Source organism: Pieris napi, chromosome 5 (assembly GCF_905475465.1).
Source record: "Pieris napi chromosome 5, ilPieNapi1.2, whole genome shotgun sequence".
NCBI lineage: Eukaryota > Metazoa > Arthropoda > Insecta > Lepidoptera > Pieridae > Pieris > Pieris napi.
In genome coordinates, this window is record NC_062238.1 from 1,650,951 (window position 1) to 1,677,726 (window position 26,776).

Genomic DNA, 26,776 nt, shown 5'->3' on the forward strand with positions numbered 1-26,776 from the left:
CAGAAAAAAATTAATTCGATTGCCGTATTTTTTATTCATAGCAAATTTATGTAATGTACGAAATTACGTTTCAAATCAGCATTGTACAGTTTTGTACTTTTGAACTGGTAGTAAATGTAAATTTACAATTAATTTAACTTGACAATTCAAAAGTGTACTTGGTTACCCACTTGAATAAAGATATTTTGAGTTTGAGTTTGAGTACAGTATGTAATACATCAACTTAATAATAATGCTTTCCTAATTGTTTTAAAATGAAAGCACATGCTTCAATATAAAATTACAATTGCACTGTATATAAGAGATACCATTGTATATAAAAACGTTAGAATAACGTGAACTAAAACACAAGAAAATCGTAGGAAGGTACAAAGTTTAACCAGGTACGTATGAGCGGCCCACGCATTATTCGCTAGCTCTATGGGCGGACTTAAAAGCGCGCGGCCCGCCCGCCCTAGCGTACTTTACGTGGTAACGGCGACGCCAGTGGTTCCTGGTAACTTCACTGCAACTTGGACTTGATACGTAAGTTTTTCAACTTTTTTTAATATATCACAGTTTTAATATATTTCATGACCTGTTTATTAATAAACGTAAAATTAAAAAGCTTTGATATTTTAGTGTTATTTCTAAATTCGAAATTTAAAAACAGGGTTATTAAATTCCAGTTAATTTTTCTACGACAAAAATACAAATCAAATTAAGTTATTTTAAATAGGCTAACTTGTACAACAGTGCCATATTTATATAATTTATTTTACATCAAATATTTAATTTATCATTCGTATCAACTGTTAAATTTCTCAAAAGCATTCATTGGAATATGATAGACATTAAGAAAATCCTATTAAGAACATGAAAATTTTTAGAGTGTTAGTGATATTTAGATGCCCATCGAATTATTCTAAGATAAGAAAAATATTAATAATATTCCTAACAAGTGTTATTTTTTAATTTCATATTTTATCGTATATTAATTTTAGTCAGTTCGTTTATAATTCAGAATATAGAAACTTTAAAAATCAATAACTAAGAAAATGTTACTTCTTAGTGGTAGAAGCACCAATATATTTCTTATTATATTAGGAAACTCCTTCAATCTGTGAAATATAAAAGAGGATACAATCGTGGTGTCTCTACCATACACTAAACTTTTTATATTTTCATATCTTTATTAGCTTAGATTTAATTATGAATATTTAGGAATATTTGTCCTCTAGAAAAGTTATCTAGAGGGGTACATGAGAAAGATAACTAAATAAATACCGTGCTTAAATAGTATATACAATTATATATTATATTTTTGTCTCAAAATATGATTACTTTTTTTATTTTAGAACACACAGCTTTTTATTACTAACAAATAGTAGCACAACAGTTTTAACATTTTTTTTTATAGTCAACAATTTTTAAAAAATAAGAAGAAATAGTTTTAGGAATATTATAGTTCATATTATAATCGTTGGATTGTACAATGTACATGTTCGTAAGTTAACATAAAAAAAAATGTTTTTTTTTTGTGATAAATTTGAATTCATTATTGACATTTTGTTGTATCACTACAACGATTATTGCGGTCATACAATTTATCGATACCAATTTTATATTACCATTTGTTATAATAAAACAAATTTTCTTAATAAATGATACTCGTAATATGTTAAAATACAATTATTATTTACTAAATTGACTAAACTCATTTAATGTTTGTTGTACAATTATTATATAAATTTATTATGTGATAATCAAACAGTGTTAAGCCTTTATTTAATAACCTACGTTTACGAATACCTAAAAATACCAATTTACACATTTCAAAATTAATACAATTAATTGTTCGATTGGTAATAATTTCACAATGCAGAATATAAATTAATTCCACTGTCATTCCGTTCATAGTGTAAATATATTTAAATTTAAGGCTACTTAATTGGGTATTAAGTAATTATTTATTCCTAGCTGATGCTCGAGTCTTTGTCTGTGGTAAAAAATATACTTCATTGGTTATTTATCTCTATTTTCTAGTTATTTTAATAACTTTGATTACCCTTTTTTGATCATGTGTGTGAATGCGTCTTTTCGATAAACATTTGGCGCAATTTTAATTAAAACCTCTTTTCAACCTTTCATAATAAATCATAAATAATATAGAATACTAAAGTTATTAAGGAATAATATAGATTCTAGATAGAAAGATACTATAATATTTTATTTATAATGTAACGAAGTTTTAATAAATAAATAACGCCTAATATACTAAATAGCATTTTAAATATAAGGATAAGTTTCATAACATTTTTAACAGTCTCTATTAAAACGAAGACGCATTAAGGTTAAATAACTTATAATAATAATAATAGTCAAAATTTCTTTTTCACGTTCGGAAAGGGATATAGTGAAGCCGCCTCCGTGGCCTCAAACCTTAAATCAGAAAGGAAATCGTAGTACAATTGACATGACAGCTCCTTCAGCCATCAAAAGATGCTCCAAGCCAAAACAATTGCAAATACAAATAGTGACTTAGGGTCGATTCGACCAAACAAGAGTAAATCTTAATCTTAGAATAAATCGTCAGTTAATCGAGAGTAAATCAATTTTACGTTTTACCAACTACAAATTCTAAGAATAGTGGGCTTATTCGGGAATTGCTACTATACCGCCATTTCGCACGGAATAACAGCTATTCCTAGAATAATTTAATGGCGTCAGTCAGTACAATCAGCTGATTTCTGTCATTTCACAAATATGTATTCTGTGTTTTAATTTCAAGTCAACGCAACGCACTAAATTAATAGTTTAGCATTGTATAATGAAACGTTTAAACAATTTATTATTTATTTATTTGTTTTTAGATTTTTTATTTTCTATAATATTAGAATGAAATTCAACTGGGCTCAACAGAAGTTCCTTTTTAGACGAAAGCCTCAAACAAACAAGAAATAAAAACTTTTTGTTGTCGTTTGACACCTGTTAAAAGCTACTTTTTCACACTATAATACGGCAAAATCGAGTTGACATGATGTATGCTCTTACACTGTCCCGTTGTAGAACAACATTTATTTGCCGAGTTTTATTTTCGTTCACCATTCTCTTGCTATTCGCGTATTGTTATTCCTAGCACAATTATTATACTATCGATTACGTGGACAAACGACTATGGATTTACTCGAGATTAAAATCATGGAATAGATTATTCTTGGTATAGTTACTCGTGTATAAATTGAAGTTTGGTCGATTCGACCCTTAGTAGCTAAAGGACTGGTCTAACTTAAAAAAGAGCTTAAATCTCTCTTGTTTTATTGAATCAGTTTGAAGGGACGAAAAATTTTCTCATCTTTTCGCAGTCACGGTACTGAAACAGAATAACAGTAAAGATACGTCATGGCACTTGGCGGTTAAAAAGAGTGGCGGAGAGTTTCTTGCCAGTTCTTCTTGTCCGCTCTACGCCCTTGACTTGCGAACTGCGAATGTAAATTTAGAATTAATTTAACATCTTTTCTGTTGACGTTCATAAGTGTACTTGGTTACCTATGGATAAAGCTATTTTGAGTTTGAACCTTTGAAAAATATGGTCAAAAGTATAAAGTTTTATGGAAACTTATTGGTATCTCTTACAATTAACGTAAAAATATGCGATAACGCACGATTATTACCAATAAAGTTTTAATCATACTTACCATATCTTTGAAAATCGCGCTTTAAGTAGTTATTATTCCATTATCATAAAGCTTATTAAATGCTCATATCTCGGCTTATAAAACAGATTCCATTGTCAGTAAACTGATTCATAAAGAGACAATTTGACTGAGTGCAAATGTAATGAAATTGGTTGAAAACGTGGCCTGTTAAAATGTTTGTCATTCAAATAATTGAATATGTAGGTGTTTATTTCATTGTGTATCGGATTAAATTATTAATATTTTTAAATTTATTTTCGAATAAAAGATAGAACAGACAGAAATGAAGCATTTGTTTCATTAAGGCAGAGTTTAGAACGTGGGGTTCGCGCTTATTTTTCTTTTTTTTTATGGCTCTGGCACGATTTGTGCATTAGCCAGCGTCAAGTATAGGATTTTTTATAATTCGTGCCTGCCTTTAGAAATACGACCATGTCCTTCATGCACGGCTTAGGCACTCGCTCGGTACCGCACAACCCTCCCAAAGGCCGAGAACAAATTTAAATTAATTTAAAACTTGCTCTCGAACCTGGAATCGAACCCGGTCACCTAGCTGCCACTTAATAAGACCGCTAGGCTATGAGGCCCCTCACAGGCTTATTATAGATGAAGAAAGCAAGATTGACAGTTTCAAAGACCGCAGGGCTGTTGACAGTTGACAACTGTTGATGAACTGATGAAAGTTCTACGAATAGACAAACTATTTATTGCCATAGAACCTAACTTGAGGCATCAGAAGCACTTAGCCTAGTCACCATAACTTTAGGCAAAAAAACAAAGAGGCTTTCATTTCCTTTGCGTAATTGGTATACACGGTACAAATACAGTATTGTTATTTTCAAAAAAATCAGCCTAAAACTCAACTCGACTAGTTTCAACCTAAGCAACCCGAGGAAATGTTAAGGTATTCTGCCTCAGGGACGACTTTTTTTTCAGTTTCTCTTCGATGTATGTTGTACTGATTCTATATACATTTTGGAAAACATTAATTGCACCCTCGGACAAGCAAAAAAGCTGACGCGTCCGCAGAGCACGCTGAAAATAAGAACATCTTTCCTCCAACTTCGATTTTGTTCCCTTTGGAGTATAGACTCTTGGGCCGTGGGGTTCAAGTACACATACGCTAATTAAAAATTTAATGTGGCGCCTGGTAGATAGTACCGGTGACACCCAGCTGGTGCTTTCCTCGCTTAACAAATAAGTATCGCAAAACCGCGAGGAAATGCTGCCAGCGTTAAAGGTTCACTGCCACAGGGACCAAACTAAATTACACAAATAATCACCAGACCATGCAAGTAAATTAGGTCCTTATATATTAAACAAAGGGTTATACAGAATTCCGATTTATGTATTGATACTCAAAGATCTGTAGAATTTGAGCGCGTAAATTTTACTTGCAAAAGAAGCCTTGGGGACTTAACGTTTCTACATAATATCGATGAAAGTAAGATACTTTAAGCTTTGGCTTAGTAAGCAATACTACAATTTCAGTTAAAAACTAGATAAAAATCTTCAGATCCTACAACTGTCCAATGACCAGTGGGGTATATTTACATTGACAATATTTTTTTACATCTATATTAATGAAATATCTATAATCTTAATATGTGTGTGCGAAAGTCGTAAAGAGATTGTAACGCCTGAGGTTTCGGATTCGATTCACGGTGGAGTGCAATTTTGTTGCGACTGAATGATTGATACTCATCATCGGATAATTGTATAGCAATGCCATAAAAATACACGATTAGATCGGACATTAAACAAAGAATTTTGAAATCGCAGCAAGTAACACATAATGAGAGCATTTTAATTCATAAATATTTCAATAATTTTTAAAGGTTAGATTTATATAACAGCATACAAATTCTTAAAAGGCCGGCAACGTATTCACGAGCTCTCTGGCATTGAGAGTGTCCATCGCGGCGGTATCACTTAACATCAGTTGAGCGGAGGCTCAACTGTTAAGTGATAAAACACATGGTGAACAGATGGCAAATGGGCAGGAGTGCCCAATTGCCATCTGTTCTATAAAAAAAACTGCTAAAATATTAATTTTACTTATTGATAAATTAATATCCTTCGAAGGTCTTACTGTGAAAAACGTAGTGGAACACGATATACCTAAACAAAATAGCTTTTGGATCTATAATAACCCTTCATTTTATAAACATAACACTCAAGAATATCATTTCGCAAACAAGCGCAAAGGAATAAAGTATTTGTTATCAGCAAGATAAACGTCTTATGGGACTTGTATGTCGCGTGTCAATTGTTTTTGCGATCGTATAAAACATATCGATAAAGACAAGTAGGTCTTCAGAGATGTAATCGTTAGAAAATACATTTATGTATTGTCTAAATCAGCTTTAAATATTATATCGTGTAGTGTATTTAAATATAATTAGAACTTTTTATAAACTAGACATTTGGAAAGCGAGGTTCTGTTTGATACAATGATTTGGAGATGTAAAATGTTCCGGAGAAACAAGCCATAGTGGATGGACTGGTACACTAAATTAAATAATTTCCAGCGTTTATATGAGTTAAAGAAGTTTGATTTAGATGTTTAAAAGATATAATTAATCAAAGAAAAAACACTTTAGTGTGACGAACATATTTTTAACATTTTAAAGTAACAATACAACTCTTATAATATTAACTACATTGTTGATTTTATTGGTAAATAACACAGACAAATATTAGATTATGGCTAATTACGTAACAATAATTAACCACAGTCCACACGTTGATACAAAACTTTATCTAAATTCATTTCTTGTTCATTTTATTTTCTACATCAGAACAGGCAAATACTAGCTGTTTTTAAACCGTTTTAAAAATGATTATTACTTCTTAGTATTTTAATAATATAATAATTATCCTCACCAACTTTTCGCTTTTACATATATTAATTTACAAATATTCTAAATGGTTTTCCGAGGATGGACGTTACACATTTACTCTGAACACGTCGCCAATTAATAACACAGTTTAGGCGTCAAATACAATAACTAGCCCAACCGAATCGACTTCTTTATTATAATTCTCTATATTAACAGTCCAAAGTTTATTTCCTTTAGAAAACTTTGTAAATAAATTAGCAAAATATTGCTTTTTATAATTGAGAAGGACCCAAGACTTACACGTTAATAATAATACTCTAAGGCATTTAAGAACAATATCTATTGGATTCCATATTAATATCTATTGGATAAATAAAATAAATGAATCAAAAAGATGTTTTTGCATTGTTTATGCATTTTTTTTTATTTAGGGTCACGTGTTGGGACAGGATTGTGTTTATAGTATAAAATAAAAAATAAATAAAATTCTTAATTAATGTTCTTAATTTACATTTACTGCCAGTTCTCAAGGCAGGTTTAGAATGGACGAGAAGAACTGGCAATTAACTCTTCGTATCTCTCTGAATTTGGTGGCATTTTTGAAAATTGTTTGTAAGCAACCATTAAAACTCATGATACAGATTTATAATATACTATAATAAACAACGAGTGTAATACAATGTTATCTTTTATGAAACTTTGACACTTTGCTGTTAACCATGAACAAAGGTATCACAGATGATGTATTGTCTTTTGAAAGTTATACAAATATTCGTCAATCCCTTTTAACCGTAAATTTCATTACGAAAGTTTTCGCCATTTTTCTTGCCAAAGCCTGTTCAGTGTTCACCTTTTATGCCTCAAACTTGTGAGTTGGAGAAAACTCCACATATCTAAGGTCCTACTTTCGATTACCGGCTAAACGTTCGATAGTGCTGTTAAATATGAGCTTTTTATATAGAACCCCTGCAAACTAGTTGGAGGCTCACCTTATGTTAAGTGATACATGGACACTCTCAATGTCAGAGGGCTCGCGCTGCGTTGGGCCTTTTAGATTTTTTTTTTTTTTTACTTGGGGAAATGCATTGCGCATACCCCACCGCGGTGCGACTGCTTAGTGCGGGAAGGTTATGTGGGACTCGCGAATGTGCATACCCACTAAAACCCCAAGGCGCCACCAACAATCGCCTTAGGCGGGATGCGGTAACAGCAGAGCCTTATCCGCTTTGGGCCTTTTAGATGGGCCAACTGCCCGTTTACCCTCTGTTCTAAAAAACAATTCCTTCACCACACAAGCGTATTGATTACATGTATTATAAACAAAGTATATAATATAGTCTTTGAACGCACCTCCGGGATCACTCAACATCTACGCTTTTGTTATGTACAATGTAATTAACAATATGTTCGTAAGTACATATTGATGCTTCCTTTCAGAGTCTCAGTATATGACGTAAAAAGCAATATACCACTTAAGTAACCTGCGTGTTTCATAATAAAGAGTAAATCCAGTTGAATGCCTCTCAACATTATCTCTATACACATGAATACATCATTTGTCAGTTTACGACAAAAGCAGGGTGCTTTACGATGTTTTAGTATTCATAATATTACGCCATCTTAGCATCACTTTCGCGCCAAAATAAAAACGCAATAAAACTTTAATGACTTGAAAACTTTATAGTTTGAATAAAAGCTCCTACATCTCAGAGTCAGTCGATCATTTTTAAGAAGGGTTAAATAACCATTAAAGAATTGATTGTAAAATAAATAAATCAGTCGCGCTACAACCTTGTAGGTTTCATGTATCATGATCATTTGCATATTTAATAGGCAAGTAGGTGATCAGCCTGTGCCTGACGCACGCCGTCGACTTTTTGGGTCTTAGGCAAGCCGGATTCCTCACGATATTTTCCTTCACCGTTCGAGCGAATGTTAAATGCGCACACAGAAAGAAGTCTTTTGGAGCACGGCCGGGGATCGAACCTACGACCTACACGCAGAAGGCACTAGGCCAACACAGCTCTTTAATTAGATTAGGGAAGAACGAGGTTGAACTTTAATCAGTCATTATCTAAGTGGGGGTTTTAGTAGTTAAATTACAAAAAGATATTTAGATACACAGCTATAATCAAGAATGAAAAATAACTTAATTGACGATCCTATGGCTATAAATATTAATTTGAAATTGCGGAATATATGTTTTATTATTATGTGACACTAGACGAAATAAATTTAATTTAATTACTTAATACATTTTTGTAACAAAAATGTTTGTACTTAATAACGAAATCTGTTACTTAACGACACGGTTAAAAAGTTAATGAGTTTCATAAAGTCTGATCTTTCCTCATTATTTTAAAATGAACAAGAATATTATCTTAATTTTAACCTATTTATTAGTATGTCATTAATTAAGGAGATTAAATAGTGTTAAATAAATATCATAGAGAAACGAAATAAAGAAGTATATGAAAAAAAATATATTCAAAGTTATATTAAAATTTCTGATTAACATTTTAAAAAAGTTATAGGACTAAGAAGAAAAAGCTAAAACTTAAGAATCGTACCACCCTTTAAACAGTTGTTAGGTACATATACCATCGCGGAGTTTTCTGTAGACCATTTCAATCTACAATACTTAGTACATTATTTTGATAAATCTCGTAGGGTTCGCAATGTAAGCGGAAAAAATTTAATTATTTACAATTTATGACATCACATTAGAAACCTCAAAAATAACAGAATTTCTCCACCCATATTTAATGGATGTTATTATACATATAAACCTTCTTCTTCAATCACTCTATCTATTAAAAAAACGCATCAAAGTCCGGACAGAGAAAGCGACTTTGTTTTATACTATGTAGTGATATCATTTTGTACGTAACTCGAATTCGGTAACATATAATATATTCTCTTTATTCGATCATTTGAATACATCTCAACCAATAACATAATTTTGAACTGGGAGTTTATTTGGTGATCTGTTTAGACCCGGTGTGGAGCGTTTCGTGCATATATGTAATCAGATTGAAGCTGGTACCGAACTAAGTTAGCTACCCACAGTTACTGCGCGGTCGGAATAACATGAGCTCTGTTCAGTCACGTGTTATTTTAGAAAAGCTCTTTTCATTTCTTTTGCAATTTTAAACGTCTTCTGGCTTACGGTTTAGATCATGAGTTTAAGTGTCTCAATATTGTATATTAAATATTCAAAATACATATTTTATATTTAAAATTCAAAATTAAATTATTTAATACTGTCAAATCTTATTAGCGGAATAACATTATTTGTGTATTTGGCTGCTTCGAAAAACAAATGCACGAGTAAAGCTGTAAAAATTGAATTTGGAATTCCTAATCAAAGAGGAAATACCTATATCAAAGTTCGCCAAAACGCCAATTTCATATGTAAGGACATAATATGTTAATCGTAAAGTATTTTATTCCTTATATATTTTCTAACAACCACTTAACTTCTGTGAAATAACCCTGATTTTGTTAAATAATTTTCGTATATATTAAAAAATTTCTTAGCACAATAGTTTTTGATTTCTTCTCATATTTAAGTTATCCTTAAGAAACATGAATACTAGAATTTGACTAAACAAGGTCCCTTTTCACATCGGCCCCACAGGACATACCTAAATCTAAATATGACGCGTCTCGCACCTTTCATTATAATTTTCACTTATATTTACAACGCTGAGTACATTTTGTTGTTGAAACTTCTGCATAATACATTTTCATAAAGGTAAAAACAGGTTTTACATTAAAGGAAACGTAAACAGAATTAATGTAATCAAACTAAGTGGAACCCATCGCATATTATAATTAAGATACAAGATTGTCGTTTCAAATAATCTTATATATTAAAATGAAACCCGTTTTCCGTTGTCACGACATAACATGAAAACCGCTTGACCGATTTGTCTGATTCTTTTTTATAATATTCCTTGAAGTACGAGGATGGTTCTTACGGAGAGAAAAATTAAAAAAAATTGAGTGACAAAGTCTAAAAACAACACTTTTCTATATTCCCATACAAAATATTCTTAATAATATTTAAAGGCAATTTGAACTTTAATACTATATCATAAAGTTCAAGTGTTAGTGGAGGGGTTCCGAGAAGGGAAGGAAATTTTTATTTTTTGACATAATGTATTTGTTGTCATATCAACTTTCTTTTTTTTATCTTACTAGCTAGACCGGTGTCCCGAATAGCAGAATAAGTATTAAAAAAATCGACTGTTAGGCGGTACGATGTTCGTCAGGCCAGCTAGTTATTAATATATTATTATATATTTATCATATAATATACAATACATACAAATACTACACGATTAGTTTTGCCTTCATCTTTGAAATTTAATTATATTTTTGAAACGTATTTTTATCTACAAAAATCACTAAATACCTTCTAAGTTAAGTAATCGGTACTACATGGAGGTATTTTAATATATCAACATTTCATATTTAAACGAACAACTCCTTATATGGAATTTGTATTCGTTTTTACACCAAACTCTCAAGCAAAATTAGAGAAATATCTAAATAATAATATAAATTTGATCATTATTTAAATGATCCTAATCTTAGGATTGATTTGCTGCAATTCAAATATTTATGGCTACTCTGCTTTACAAAGATTTTGGCGATTAAAAAGAGTGGCGGAGAGTTTATGTTTTTGTCAACGAATAAGGACATTTCTAAAATATACATATAGGGAAGAGATAAAATTTTGAGCTTCTTAAATAAAGGTACGGAAATATAAAGATAGTTTGCTCCACAAATTGCTTTAATACATTTTATTTGGCCTTAAATACCCTACATACTTTGACTGAATTTCCCCAAACTATAATTCCATATCTAAGTATAAATGAAACATATGCATGATACACAGCTATTACCGTATCATAGTTTACCCTTGGTTAACACATACACGAAAAATAGTAAGATTTATTAAAAAGTGTTTTCAACTGAATTACAGTTTACCCTACTTTATTTTATTCTAGAAGTAGAGTATGAATGTTCAGAATAGGAATTGCGCGAATATGGAAAAAAATGGCAATTGCGAACTGATAGTTAATATAAATTTAGAATCAATTTAACATCTTTTCCGTTGACGTTCATAAGTGACTTAACTTGAATAAAGTTATTTTGAGTTTGAGTATAGTACATTGTAAGATTTTTCATCCACACCTTCCCTTTCAATTGACGAAATTGTTCTCATAGTGGACTACGGTAGGGTAATTAAAGGTGGTAAGCACGTACAATGTACATATTCATTATTGTACAACCTTAAATAAGCTGAAATAAACCAACTGTGCTTTTAGAGTTTCGGATTGATCAAATGGTACGCTGGTCACATGTTAGTCGATATAATCGGATTTGCGGTCATAAACCAAAGTTGACTCAACAAACTATGCACGTGATGATTAATTTGATATCTTTACTTGTTTTGAGGAGGGTTTCAGACTATCTTTTTATATATATCTAGTTATATAATCATAAGTTCAAGCTTATTTTGAATAAATGCAATGAAGGGATATTTCTTAAAATTAATTGAAGTCAAATCGACATTAACAGCTCGGTATAACGAAATATATATTTTTAATTTTGAGATTTCTTCTAATCGGTTTTGTTAGCTAATTTCGTTTAACACCGAATAATCTTGATACTTGTTACTAAGGGTACAAAAACTAAGAACCTGTACGTTGTTGTAGGTTGTCACTAATTAAAGTCGACACAAAATATCACGTAAGAATATTAAGGCCTTATCACCTCACAGTACCGAGCGTAACAGAGCTGAATTTTCTTAGTTTAACGTGTATCTAAACAGAACGATATGAAAACAAAAACAGCGGCGTTAAGGTATTCAGCCACAAGGCAATCTTTACAATTAATTTTAGTGTGTTGTTTATTTTATAGTGAAAGTTCGTTTCGCCTTAATAAGATTTTTTAACTTTGCCTACCTTTACATAGCAAATCGAACATTTGACACTGTTCGCTTTTTCGGAGTAAACACCTAAGTACCAACTAAATAGAACTAAATTTTTCAGTTTTTTAAATATTTATAAAAAATTTCTCTCCATGAAAACTTTAATCAAAGTTCAAGAAAAAAATAAAAAAAATACTCGAACCATTTTTATTAGATACACAACATATTACTGCTACATTTGTAGCTTAGGTCATTATTGTAAAGTTATTAACGATTGATTAATATTGAGTAATTTAATTAAGTAGACAGAAAATTAAAACAATAAGTAAAATTAAGTACTACTGATTGGTTTATAACAATCTTGAAAGTGTATTTAATAATGTTATATAATCCCAAAGAATCAAATTACTAATAATTGTCGAATTTCATAACAATGCTTGGACAATGGTTTCTACGTCGCGCCTTTGAAATTAACAGAAACATAACTTTACGAAATATTTAACAAAGCGGTTCTTTTATCCATAATTTATTGGTGAAACCTTTCAAGTTCAAAGTTATAAAACAAAGACGTCTATTTTTAGTATATAGCTGAGTTTTTATTTGCTAGGAACTATGTTTACTGATACATACTAACCGAAAAATGATATTTACTAACACGTTATTAATATCACACACCAGAGTTAATTAATTTTAGGTACGGGATGAAGGAAAAATGTTTGTTAAAAATTAAACGTACCGTATGTTATTTCTATTAATTTTCTTTTTTATACGAATTCTTCGCGATTATAACGGATTAAACAGTACTTATCCGGAGCTGGATATATTTGATAGTTGGCTGTTCAATTTTAAAGAAATTATATATAATAAATATAATTAATTTTAAAGAAATTATATATAATAAAATTATATTTGTATTTCATTCATACATTTTACATAAAAGAGTTTGTAACATATACCATAGCTATATGTATGATGTGGTCAACTTTAATAAATAAATAAATTGATACTTGATGACTTTTCAAAGTAGCAGCCCTGCGATTCTGTAACTCACTTTTCGAACTCACACAGCGGTTTTCGTTTCGTTTTGCGGTTTTTCGGTTTGCGTTTTCATTCTTATCAGAATGCCAAATCATAAAATGACTGCTTCACGACTGATTTGCGAGCGACCGCCGATGCGAAAACCGCTGTGTGAGTTCGAAAAGTGAGTTACAGAATCGCAAGGCAGATTATATTTTGTTATTATATACAATGTTAAATGCTTATTGGTAAGGTTAGTTTTCTAAAGACCTGTGGTTCAATGTGGTAAAATTTTAAAGCTATAAGTAATTCACTATTTATGCACTTATTTTATATTTAATTTTAAAGCTATCATATAACATATATTTTTTATAGGTACAAAATGGCGCAAAACTTACTAGCACTGTCTGTCGTCGCGATTCTAGTGATATCAGTTGGAGTAAGCGCCAAACGTGAGTATAAAGTTATATATTAAAAAACTTACACATAAAAAAATTAAGTCACCCGCGGTTGTCTCTAATATCGAAATCCTATAGCGGCTACAAAAAAAAACACTGCGAAATATGTGCGGTGCGCCGAACACGGAATGCTGAATGAAGTCCATATTTGGGAATTGCCACTGTCAAGGAAGACATTAAAAGGTTAACCGAACAATACAAAAGAAGACTTGAAAACGGTGGACTGCGTTGGGCTGAGAAGGGCGAGACTTGCCGCAGTTTGATAGTTAGCGAGTTAAGGAGGGAAAAAAATATAATTGGATTTGCAATCCCTAATTGCCTCTTTGCTTGAGCAGTTGGCCTAGTGGCTTCAGCGTGCGACTCTCATCCCTGAGGTCGTAGGTTCGATCCCCTTAATTCCTTCCAGTATCCAACCCAATAGGTCTGGTGAACTTGAGAATAGTGGTGGTGAAACAATATAAAAAAAACGCTATATGCTTAAAAATACCATCGATAATATCGATTTTGAACGATTACAATGTTCTTTTTCTATATAAATATGTACTATTTTTTAACAAGACAATCGCTATTCATACTATGAGAAAGGGGATTAATTTAGTATTATTTTTTTAATTATAACGAATGTGTTGCTCGTAGAGACTATTTTAATAGATAAACTTTCTGTTCATTCGTGATAGTTTATTATTGGTATTTTTGTTATTTGGCCCACTGGCTACTCCCCATACACTTATGGGGAGTAACAGAAATACTTTATATAGTGCGTTCAACGGAAAGGTGATTATATATTGGTTCTTGTAGTACACAGAATGACATTATTAATAAGTAAGTCACTTATTTTTCTGATGTTTTCCATGTTGATCAAAGCTGATTATGAAGCTCTTTCTATTTCGTCGTACCCAACCTCCAAAATCCAATTTACAGGCCTACTCATGTACTATGAGATATTTAGCACGAACTTAACGTCCCTAGTGCTCAGTCTAGAGTCTGATATTATGTTGCCTATATGTACTACAGGATCATAAGTAAATATATACGTATATGAACGTCAAAAACAGTACTCACTTTAAATTTTTATATACCGCCAGTACTCAAATCTAATAATTATTTATCTGCGTTAAAACTTGGTTTATTTTTTCCTAATATTTTTCTTTAATATCAAAACAATTTCGTAAATCAACGTTAACCCTACGCTTCGATTGTTTGAAAATGATTAAAATCTCAAGATTTGTTATTAAATACATATTCGTACAATGGAAACTCACGTTCTGCCTGATTAGACCTTTTCAAACTGGAAATTACTTAACTTGCGAGCTTTCCTAATGAGAACCCTTCATTTGTGGTAAGGGATAACATTGCGTTTGTTATTTTAAAATGATTTGCGCCTGCCACGAAAATATTCGCAAATTCCCTTAAACTAGTTATTTTCGAATTCGCAATAAGAAAACGTATTTAAATGAATTTTTAAACGATCATTAATAAGTTTTATTATATAATTAGAATCACTATTTTTCTCTGAAAAATGTAACACGTTTCTCAGTGGCGTAACAATAGGGTGGCAGGGCTGGCAAAATGCCTCGGGCCCCCGGACCCAAGAGGGCCCTGCCCAAGAGATATTATGTTCTATGGATGAATCTGAAGTCTCCAGTACGAGTTCAGACCATTTCCTTTCACCTAAGAAAGGAGCCATATGGCCATTAGTGGGACATATACAACGTGTAATTAAGTACGCTGAAAATCTCGAAGTTTATTAAAATGAAAATGTTACGCCACTGACGTTTCTATCACTAAATTAGGCTTATAAAGTGTTTATAGATATGGCCAGTGGAGTATTTTAATGTTGTTATGATGGAGGAAAAAAATATTAAGTGTGCTGTGAACATCTTTGTCTCTTCTCAATATTATATTAATTTTATTATTATAATACTGAGAAGATATTATTATATCGTATTCTTTATCGCGTCGCGTCACGTCTGTGTCTGCTGTCTTGCTATCCTTCCACTTGTTAGATCGGTAGCTTCACTGATCTTTGTTGTAGTCGGTAAATCTTAGTTGTTTTTGCAATTTCTATACGAGTATCAGTGATCTATTTAACAAACATAATAAACACCAATAACATTCAGTTCAGTATGATTTTTACATATAAATATAAAGTCTTAATGGATTTTGATTTCACGTATAAAATGGGTAAATTTTAGAGATCATTTAAATCCATAAGAACCATATAAATTTAAGTCGTAAAATAATATTTTCATTCCAACATCCAGTCTGATACGATCTAAGTAAACTCAAAGAGGCAAACTCGCAAAACACATACAACTAGTAAGTTATTTCCTACGTGGTTAAACTAAAATACGTAATTTAAATGTTAGTTGAATGTCTAAAATAGGTTGGACAACAAGTGAAATAAGGACGAAAACTGCTTAACATCATTATATTCAACGCATTAAAAATACAGTAGGTACAAACTTTTAGGTCTGCCTTAGATTCATTCGTGATCAATTGTTTTTTCTAATATGCTATTAGGAGATCAGTCTTCTATAATAGACACAAGCTGTTGACTTTTTTGGGTCTTAAGCATGCCAGTTTCCTCACGATGTTTTCCTTCACCGTACAAGCTAGTTAAATGCGCATATAGACAGCAAGTCCATTGGTGCAAGCCAGTGATCGAACCTACGACCACAGGGAGGAGATATGCCCCCTGTAGGTCAACTCTGCTCTCTGTCAAGTAGGTTCAAACTCTATTAAGTACATGCAACATGTATATTGTATGGTCTTCTCAAAGCTAAGCTGCGCCTTTGCTTGTTAAGAGACCCTTTTTCGAAACGAAACTGGTACCCCATGATACTCCCATGGCTATTTTTTTTATCGAAGCAGGTTTTTAAATTGTTTTTATTTATCGACGAAGGCTATATAAAATATATTATAACTACGCACGTGCACAAAGGATCAATTTGCTTAGTTGAATTTCGTGTCAATATTGTTCGGAACTTTCTAGATTATCTATCTAACGTGTGCTATCTTTATCTCTTTGTATACAACAGTTTATCTTATATAACTTTGAGAACTCTTATAGATAGTTTTTATATTTAGTTATACTTCTACATTATCAATACACGGTATAGGAACACATTTATACTTCTATTAAATACGAATTTATTATATATAAAGCGATGTTTCTTAAGTACATTATGCTTAACACACGCTTACACATTACGTTTTCGAGTAACTATTTCATGTTATGACTACCATTAGAGTCCATTAAAATGCCATATTAACGCCATCTATTGCCGCGAAGTTGGTGATTCAATATTTCGTTCGTTTTCAAACGAAACAACAAAAATGAATGATTGATGCCAAAACGTCTAAGACGCAAAAATTTACGCCGTGCCGTGTAAGTTATTATACATCATTATATATCATTATATTGTTTTGTGTGTTTGTATTGTATTACATTGTTTTTTTCACACATTATTAAATTTTCATTTTCATATAAATAATGCTGATAAAATATTTTTTCTGTTCTGATCTTGGCTTCTGTTTATTCAGATCTGTAGAGCCAAAATTATGTGACGAGTTTCGACCCATCTTCATCTTATTTCATATGAAACCGGAATCTCAAAATAAGCGCCAAAGGCATTCAGCAAACTGATTTAACTGACAAAAGACAAAATTTACCATCAAAGATATTATTGTAAAATATTAAAGCCACTCAACAACTTTGATATCTGTTGATAAGGCAACGGATAAACTTTATCACTTTGAGATTCAAAATTTCTCCATCCGTTTCTTGTCATTTTCTTGACGGAAAAGTGCTACGCATTCCATAACAATTGTGTTGCTTCAGGGCTAAGCTCCTTTTTTTGAGGTGGAAATATATTTCATCCACTCCTGAAAGTAGCAGAAGTATGTGGGACTCATCACACCAGAAACTCTGCTATTCAGTAGGTACTTCCAACAAGGCCCCGTTAAAACGGGGTGCAAACTAATATGCTTGATCAAAACTTCCGGTTTAATATACCCTACACAGGAAGTAGCACGTGGGCATACCTTCTCCTATTTTCTCCTCACGTTCTAACCCCTTATTCTTCCTAGAGCGCTCTCTCTCTCGTTCTTTTTTATCTTTCTAAAGCTCGCCGAACACTTGCTCATAGAAGAATACCAGTTCATTCTATCCTAGTCACTGCGGAGCACCGAGCTGTGACCGTCGTGGATCTGCCTGCATGGTACGGGTAACAGTTGTTTAATTTTTCTTTAAATTTGATTTTGTAGACTAGAAAATTCTGGCTAGGTTAAATTTAAGTTACTACAGTTTTTAATGGTTTAATATATTACGAATGTGGTACAGCTGAAATATCAAGTCATATTTGTAAATCGCGGCAACTTTGAGAAACGGAACGTTACTGAAATTGTCACCCGTACCAAGCTACAGCGCGCATACTATAAGAATAAACGTGAATAGAACTTTATCAAGGAAAATAGCTTGGTGACGTAATGTTTTGGGGATTAAATTAGGACCGGTAAGGTTCGTTAGAGGCTACAGATAATCCACTACATTCATACTACGTAAACAATATTATCTATTGTATTGCATAACACACCACAGCTTAAACTGAATCTATCTTAAGCTTTGTTTATGTTGGATCTTAAATGTTTACACATGTTTAATTGTAGGAATTATAATTTCTATTTAGATGACCGGTGACTAAGCGAATACGTATTCTGATAACATTGTTTGAATTAAGAATACAAATACGTTTTTTTTAGTTTCATACGAAAGCTACCTGTCTTTTGGATAATGTCACAATTTTTTTTACTTTGACTAAAAACAATAATTAGTTAGTTTTATCAAACAACGCATTACGCGCAACTTAATTCATAAAAATATTTGTAACAGACGTATTTTATTTTTGCAAGTTGCAATATGTTGCAAGAGGTTTACGTTAATAGAATAACACCAGTTTCTGATAGATCGTGAATTACTATACAATTTGTATACTTTTATGAATGTTTTGCTCACGCTGGACAAATTTTTCGTAAAGCTCTTTACCTATAGTTTGTTCTGATTCTGTTGTAATATAGAATTATTTCAATAGGCTTTCATTATAACGACAACCTGATGTGACTCTTACTAATCATGATTGCTGTAAAGCACTTGCGAATTATGAGAATGTTAGTGTGCCTAGTTGTTACAACATGCAACTATCATCCCTGGGATCGTTGGTTCGATCCCTGGCTGTGCACCAATGGACTCTGTCTATGTCCACAAATATCACTCGCTCGTACGGTGAAGGAAAACATCGTGAGGAAACAAGAATTAGACTTAGGATTGACATAAGGCTGTTCACATACAACTCTGAGAAACTTAAAAGGTGGTAGCGCCATTGCTATATTCGTTTTAATGGAATATATTTATCTGATAATTCGTATATATAAACGCAGAATCGTAAAACACCGCATTTGACAATACAAATGTTTGTTCAAAGTTACAATTGTACATGATGCTCAAATAAGCTGAGCAAATATGTACGTTACCTTGTGTCGGTGCCAGTTCGAGGTTGAAATGCCGTTTTCCTAATCTAATGCCTCCTATTGGGAATATGTTTCCTTAAAATACCTTCTTATTATTGTCTCTGGGCTGTAATTGTGTTTTGTTATCTGTATACTTTTGTCTTGTTACAGGCTGATATAAAAAAGTATATGAATCAAATGCTATATTTTATACATTAATGAAAGTTACGAATTTAAAATTTATGGGAGTGCAAGAACTTTTTAGGTTCAGTTGTGCTTTTTTAATCCTCACTGAATTACTTAAGTAACTCTTAATAAACGACTCTGTGTACGGCTGCAACTAAATGGTTAGACACAAATATAGTCTATGAAACTGGCGCTAATAAGGCCAGTCTAACTATTTTAATTTTTAATGATATATATTTTTATATGCAGCATAAGCTTTCGATGGTACTCTGTGATTTCTATTAGCGATACCGATCCCGACTTTTTGAGTATGAATCCAAGATTGATGTAGTCCCCTCAAATCCACGCAAACTTCGTAAAAAAAGTCGATATAGCTATTGATAGCTCAAACTGGCGTAAAACAATCTGCGTGGCTCTACAACATGCAAGTTTCCTCGCGATATTTCCCTTCACCGTACGAACAGGTTGATTTAAGTAAAAATCCTTAACAACCCTAAACGCTTTTGTTAACTATGAATTTTAACAACTATGAGTTTAACATTCTTTTATGTTAAACAAGATATTAAAAACTTTACTTATGAATATCTAATTCGGAACGCTAAGTGAGCGGAATTTACATTTTAAAACATTACTCCATTCTCTGTTCCAGTCTTTATGAAAATTAAGTATTATAGCTACTGTGGAAACTGAATTTATAGGAGTGTAAATATGTATTAAAACAGTTAAAATATGCAGTTTTGTGTTGTTTTTAGTCACAAATAACGTTAGTAATGTTCATTAAATTAGTTAAATAAAAAATTTAATACTAAACGAGGAGAGTATTTACAATATTCCTAACCTATATTGTAATAATAAATAAAAATTTCTAATCTACTATATAAAAATAAGTCGGGTTTTCCTTCCTGACGCTATAACTCCAGAACGCACGAACCGATTTCCACGGTTTTGCATTCGTTGGAAAGGTCTCGGGCTTATAGCAAAGAAAATTCAGGAAAAATTTCAACAGAAAAGGGGGATCACCAAACGAAATGTTACATAAAACGAAGCCATCTGGTGGCGAAACAGAGTTCGCCGAGTTTGCTAGTTACATATATAAATTTTTTTTTAAACAAATTTAAAAAGTTTGGGCCCTGTGGCAGCGTACCTTTATTGCTAGCAGCATTACTATAGTATATTTAAAAGATAATGAGATGTGCATTAATTATTATTACACATTACACTCCAAATACATTCAATTTCTTCAATTTCACTTAAGTTTTTAATATTACTATTTATTTTGAAAGCAATTACAGTTGTTAATCAGCCCGTTGATGTATTAAATTTCGACACATTTTGGCACACGATTGATAATTCCGGAGTTAGCTTTGAGCGTTGTCAGTGCAAACTTCCGTTTTACTGTCCATAGCTGTTCAAAGCTATACAAAGTGTTATTATATGCTAATGAATAATACATCTACGTGAATATTGGTATGAATGAGTAAGACACTAATTAAGTAGCGTTATTGAAGATTTTCTTATGTTTAATATCTTTTTTAGTAAATTAAGTTAGACTTAAATTACTAATCAGTCTTAAGTTAGGATCGTATCTTACGAAAAAAAAGTTAATGTATGAATAATCTTTACAATTCAACGACAGACGTTGATAATTACAGTTCATATACGCCATTGCCATTCAGATTTTTAAAATTTTTTTTAAAGACAATTCACACCAATTGACCTAGTCCCATGCTAAGCTCGTGAAGCTTGTGTTATGGGTACTAGGCAACTGATATACATACATATTATAGATAGATAGACATATAAATACATATTTAAACACCCAAGACCTAAGCACAACACCAAATGCTCATCACATCGATGTCCGTCTCAGCCGGGGATCGAACCCGGGACCCATGGATTCGCAGTCAGGGCTACTAACCACTAGACCAATGAGTCGTCTGAAAATTACGTTTAATACTTTATCGAAGTCATGGTAGAGCTACTGGTCTAGATTGTCAACGCCTCCATGTCTTACCCGTTATCCGAGTATGGCCGTTTGTCCACCGCCGACGTCACTGGGACGTCACCGAACGAGATTTTTTGGGGCCGAGTTTAAAATGACGTGACGGCGATCGTTTGTCCACCGCGCCGATATATCGGTGGCTCAGTTCTAAGTAAATTATAGATATATTAATAGTTCAGTTCAGTTTTTAAGGAGCTGCAACATACACTATGTTCCACATGGCATCATAAATAATAATAAAATAAATTAAAAACAAAGATTTATCAACTTGAAAATTCAGAGAAAATAATAATTGCAATCGGACATAAAAGTTATACTTACCTTAAAATATCTACGAAACATATGAATGACAATATTATAGATATAGTGAAATCACGTAATACTGAAATAATTAAGTTTAAACGTTGAGGAAAATTTTACCATTTCCTCACATCCATGACAAAGCGAATTTGCTTTCTGATAAACGTTGTGACCACACCTAGTCTATTATTACTTTCGTTTCATTAGTTTTCCTGGTTTTTAATTTTCCGTCTTGGAACGTTTTCCTTGTAGACTTAAAGATAGGGAAAAATATAACAGCTACATTTAACTATCGCTATTTTTCCAAACCTAAGTGGAGCTAACTTTTACTCTTTGGTTATAGAACCAAAAATCTAAATCTACTTATACAGTAAAATACTTGTCTATGGCTTTTGTTTTAATAACCCGTATATGTGTTATATAGATCTGTTGCTTATGGTATTTCTATATTCCTTTTCCAATCAAACGTCGTACCAGAATCCAAGAGTTAAAAATATATAGTGTTATTAGTTTTGTCTTATTTATTTCGTAATCCTACAGCTAACATAATTTGTATATAACAAAAAACAATGATACTAAAGATATAGCCAAAGATGGAGTTATAATAAACAGCAACTAATTCTAAATAAAAACAACTCAAAAAAATTATGGCAAACTGTCAACAATATTACAAATCGGAATAAAAATAAAAGCGACAATTACGAACTGCTCCACTGTAAAGAAACAGCACAAGAGTCTATAGATCATTGTAATCAATATTTTACCCAAGTTGGCAAATCACTAGCAGAAGGTATCCTTGCACAACAACCCGCATACAATTGTTCTGACAAAACTACTTCGAATTATCCTCACTTAACTTCATTTGTATTAAGAGATACTGACAATGATGAGGTTCTTAATGTCCTGATGGGGTTAAAATCAAATAGTGCTCCAGGCTGGGATGGCATTCCTACCCAATTCTTAAAGCTAACTGCTGATATAATTGTCCCTATTATTGTTCATTTGATCAATCTATGCTTTGCTCAAGGTGTCTTTCCAGATGCACTGAAAATCGCTGTAGTTACCCCAGTGTACAAAGGAGATGATAAAACGGATATAAGCAATTACAGGCCTATTTCTGTTTTACCACCTATTGCCAAAATACTGGAGAAAATAATTAATAAACGTTTAATGAACTACCTTAATACATTTAATATCCTCTCCCCAAGTCAATATGGCTTTAGACGGGATTTATCGACAGAAGATGCCGTGTTGGATCTCACATCGCTTATTACTAATGCTGTGGATAAAAACAAAAAATGTGCTGCAGTGTTTTTGGATATGAAAAAGGCATTTGACTCAGTATCAATTACAGACCTTATCGACAAGTTGGAGAAAATAGGCATAAGAGGAATTCCCTTGAAATTATTCAAAGACTATTTATGCAATCGAAAACAGAGTGTAAAAATAGGAAAACACCAAAGTGAACAATGTGAAATCACCTTCGGAGTTCCGCAAGGAAGTGTATTGGGGCCCACTCTATTCCTTGTATATATTAATAATTTATGTAACATGGATATAGAAGAGGGAACAATGTTCACTTATGCTGACGACACTGCTGTCGTTTTTGTAGCTGACACCTGGGAGGCTGTTAAAAATAATTCCCAAAAGGGCCTTGCAAGAATAGCTAAGTGGCTCAGCGATAACCTTTTGACCCTCAATACCTCTAAAACTAACTATGTATGCTTCTCCAATTATAACTCCTCTCAACCACCTCCGACGTTTGCTATTCAAATACATACTTGTGGCTCACCTCATTCTATAATATGCTCATGCGATTTTATTAAGCGGCAAAACTGCGTAAGATACCTGGGTACTATGGTAGACCAACGCCTATCATGGCGCGATCATATAGAGCTAGTTATGGCTAGAGTAAGAAAACTCATATGGTTATTTAAAAATCTAAGACACGTAGCTGACTCGGCCCTCCTAAAACAAATTTATACTGCTCTTGCGCAGTCAATATTAATATACTGCATTCCGGCCTGGGGTGGTGCCATTAAAACAAAATTCCTGGAACTGGAGAGAGCACAAAGGTCACTACTCAAAGTTATCCATTTTAAGCCATACAGATTCCCTACGGAAATGTTATATGCGGTTAGCGATCTTCTGTCAGTACGTAAGTTGTATGTACTGCAAACTACTCTTAGAACCCATCGACATATTGGATATGATCCTAGTATTTTGAACAGACGTAGAAGGCATAATGTGGCACCTTTACCAACTTTTAAAACTAAATATGCTCATAGACAGTACTGCTACCAGTCTGCTAACTTATATAATAAATTAAACAAGGAATTAAATCTATATAATATGAATAAATATAAATGTAAAATAACTATAAATTGTTGGTTAAAAACTCAAACCTATGAAGAAGTTGAATCTACTATCTAAGAATTACTATTCTAAAGTCTACTTTTATCTTACACTCTAAAAGAACACACACACTCAAACATATGATACAGACATATACACACATACCTCATACACACTCACTCACACACACTTACACTCTCACACATCAACATACACTTAACTGAATACAACGAACACCCCTCAATTTATCACTCATACACGATGCATCTTTTAACTTGTATAAATATTGTTTTGTTTTTGTAATATTATTCCCTTTTGTCTAAACTTACATACCTAATTAAGTGTACCTAGGAAGAGCGGATACTCCAAACACAAGTATATTATACATACTTAAATGGAGGCTCCAGCCACATGTTGTTATCATTGTAAGTGATTGAATAAATATTTTTTCATTTTCATTTTCATTTTCATAATATTTAAAAAAAGGGTTTAAATATTTAAAAAAAAAAAATACATTCAACTAAGTAATACCTAATTCGGCTGTGTTGTGTAATTTTGTGAAAGTGAGGTACACTCATTATGCAGGTGATTTAGCGCTATGGATATTCTTAATAGATAGCTTAAACAAGTCAAGGCTTAAATATTAGCCGTTGTTAAGAAATAAGTATGGGTATTAGGCCTGATGTTGAGAACATTCCTTTTAACCATTGTTAATATCAATCACGATTTGTGAAATAATATTACTGTGTACAAGTTACACGATTCCTCTACTGCCTTGCGATTCTGTAACTCCCTTTTCGAACTCTCACAGCGGTTTTCATAAGGATGGAGCTTGTAGTTTATTGTTTATCAGAATGCCAAATCGTAAAATGACTGCTTCACGACTGATTTGAGCGCGACCGCCGCACAGTGGTCCATCTCATAGGTCATAGGGCTGAAATGTCGATGGTTGAATTATGACGTCATTTATCACTACAGGGTAGACAAATAACCCTTCTACCCCCAGATATAAAAAAAATTACAATAACATGAAAGGATCATTTCATTTTGTGCAACCGAAGTGATAACATTCCAATAGTGCTAAGTAGCGTTGTCTTTGTCGGCAAAATTTCTACTGTTTTAAAGTGTTTTTTTCTCGGAAATTGATTGTTTGTGATAATTTTGTGCCATGAATGTTCAAATAGAAGGTATGTACGACATTTTTAACCCTATTGTGTTTATTTTAACCGTGTCGTTATCTGTAATCACCACCATCAAGAAAGACTTCCGATTTCTTTGAGTTTTACCGCTCTGCCATATTTAATTAGACTTTTACTTAGGAAGGAACGAATCCCCAAAGATGAAACATATATCAAAATAATCTCTTGTTTGTCTAGTTTTAGAATCTGTAAAATCTAGGTGCGCCAAAGTGCGCCGAGGATTGCTTATAGGTCATGACAAAGACAAAGTCGTATATAGGTAAATTTGATACCTTATAATTTTCATTTCTTTTATTCTGTAGGATCCATCATCAAGTGTTCTTTTCCTCGAATGCTTGTCCTAGACACGTGGTTGAATGCGACAAGTAAAGAAAATGAGGAAGATAGATCTCGTGAAGTGTTTGGAATGCTAGCAAATCATCACACTATTAATGCTACTACTGCTAATGCTACTAAACATCAATACATTTTATTAAAAAACTTGATTAATTCTAAAATACCAAATGGTTTTCCATGTTATCAAAGAGTGTTGGAAGCCAAAAAACGTTGCTACCCAACTGATATTCGCGTAACGGAATCATCTGCTGAGATTAATTTGCAATCGTTGTTAGATCATACATCAAGTCGAACATTCCCGAGAAGTAACTAATATGGATCTTTTGAACAGACTTCTTCTTAATTCAGACCCACTTATTTCTAGCATAAGAAAGTTACCTTGTAAGAAGAAGTCTGTATTAGCAAAATAAGTGTTGAATTTATTATGTACTTAAACTATATTGGCATAAAAGAAACCTGTAAATATTGTGAATTATAATGTTTTCCTATTATGTAAAAAGACGATGTTTTATATAAATCCTATGTTCAATTTTTTTATTATCTGGTAAATTTTATTATTTATATGTAAATTAAGCTATTTTCAGAAATAATTTATAAATAAAACTTATTTTATTGCTACCTATTATTTATTAGTACGGATGGATCCTTTTTTTTGAGAATATACATCTACCTTTTAAAAAATATATCTATTGTTTTACTTGTTATTATCATTAAAACCTTAAAACAATCATTTCTTAGATAAAAAAGTTAATATTTCATTTTTAATCCGACATACAACCTCTATGACCGCCTTTCTTAGGAACATGGACCACTGTGCGCCGCTGCGAAAACCGCTGTGAGAGTTCGAAAAGTGAGTTACAGAATCGCAAGGCTGAGCCGTTATACAAATATCTCCAAAAGTGTATAGAAACGAAAACAATACAACATTAACATAATACGTTATGAATATAC

The 26,776-nt window shown here is 32.2% G+C and overlaps 1 protein-coding gene and 1 long non-coding RNA gene across 2 annotated transcripts in view; both read left to right on the forward strand.

Annotated features, from left to right (window-relative positions):
- The first annotated feature begins 393 nt into the window (after window positions 1–393).
- The window catches only part of LOC125049672 (neuropeptide CCHamide-2), a 30,485-nt gene continuing 4,102 nt past the window's right edge, over window positions 394–26,776 (forward strand). Inside the window, exons 1-2 of the mRNA XM_047649078.1 lie at window positions 394–525; window positions 13,857–13,933. Of these exons, the coding sequence (XP_047505034.1) occupies window positions 13,864–13,933 (70 nt within the window). The 5' untranslated portion in view covers window positions 394–525; window positions 13,857–13,863. The remainder of the gene's footprint in view (window positions 526–13,856; window positions 13,934–26,776) is intronic.
- On the forward strand, window positions 25,193–26,318 carry LOC125049673. Its single transcript, XR_007117042.1, has 2 exons — window positions 25,193–25,477; window positions 25,792–26,318. It is a non-coding gene; the product is annotated as an uncharacterized LOC125049673 (long non-coding RNA).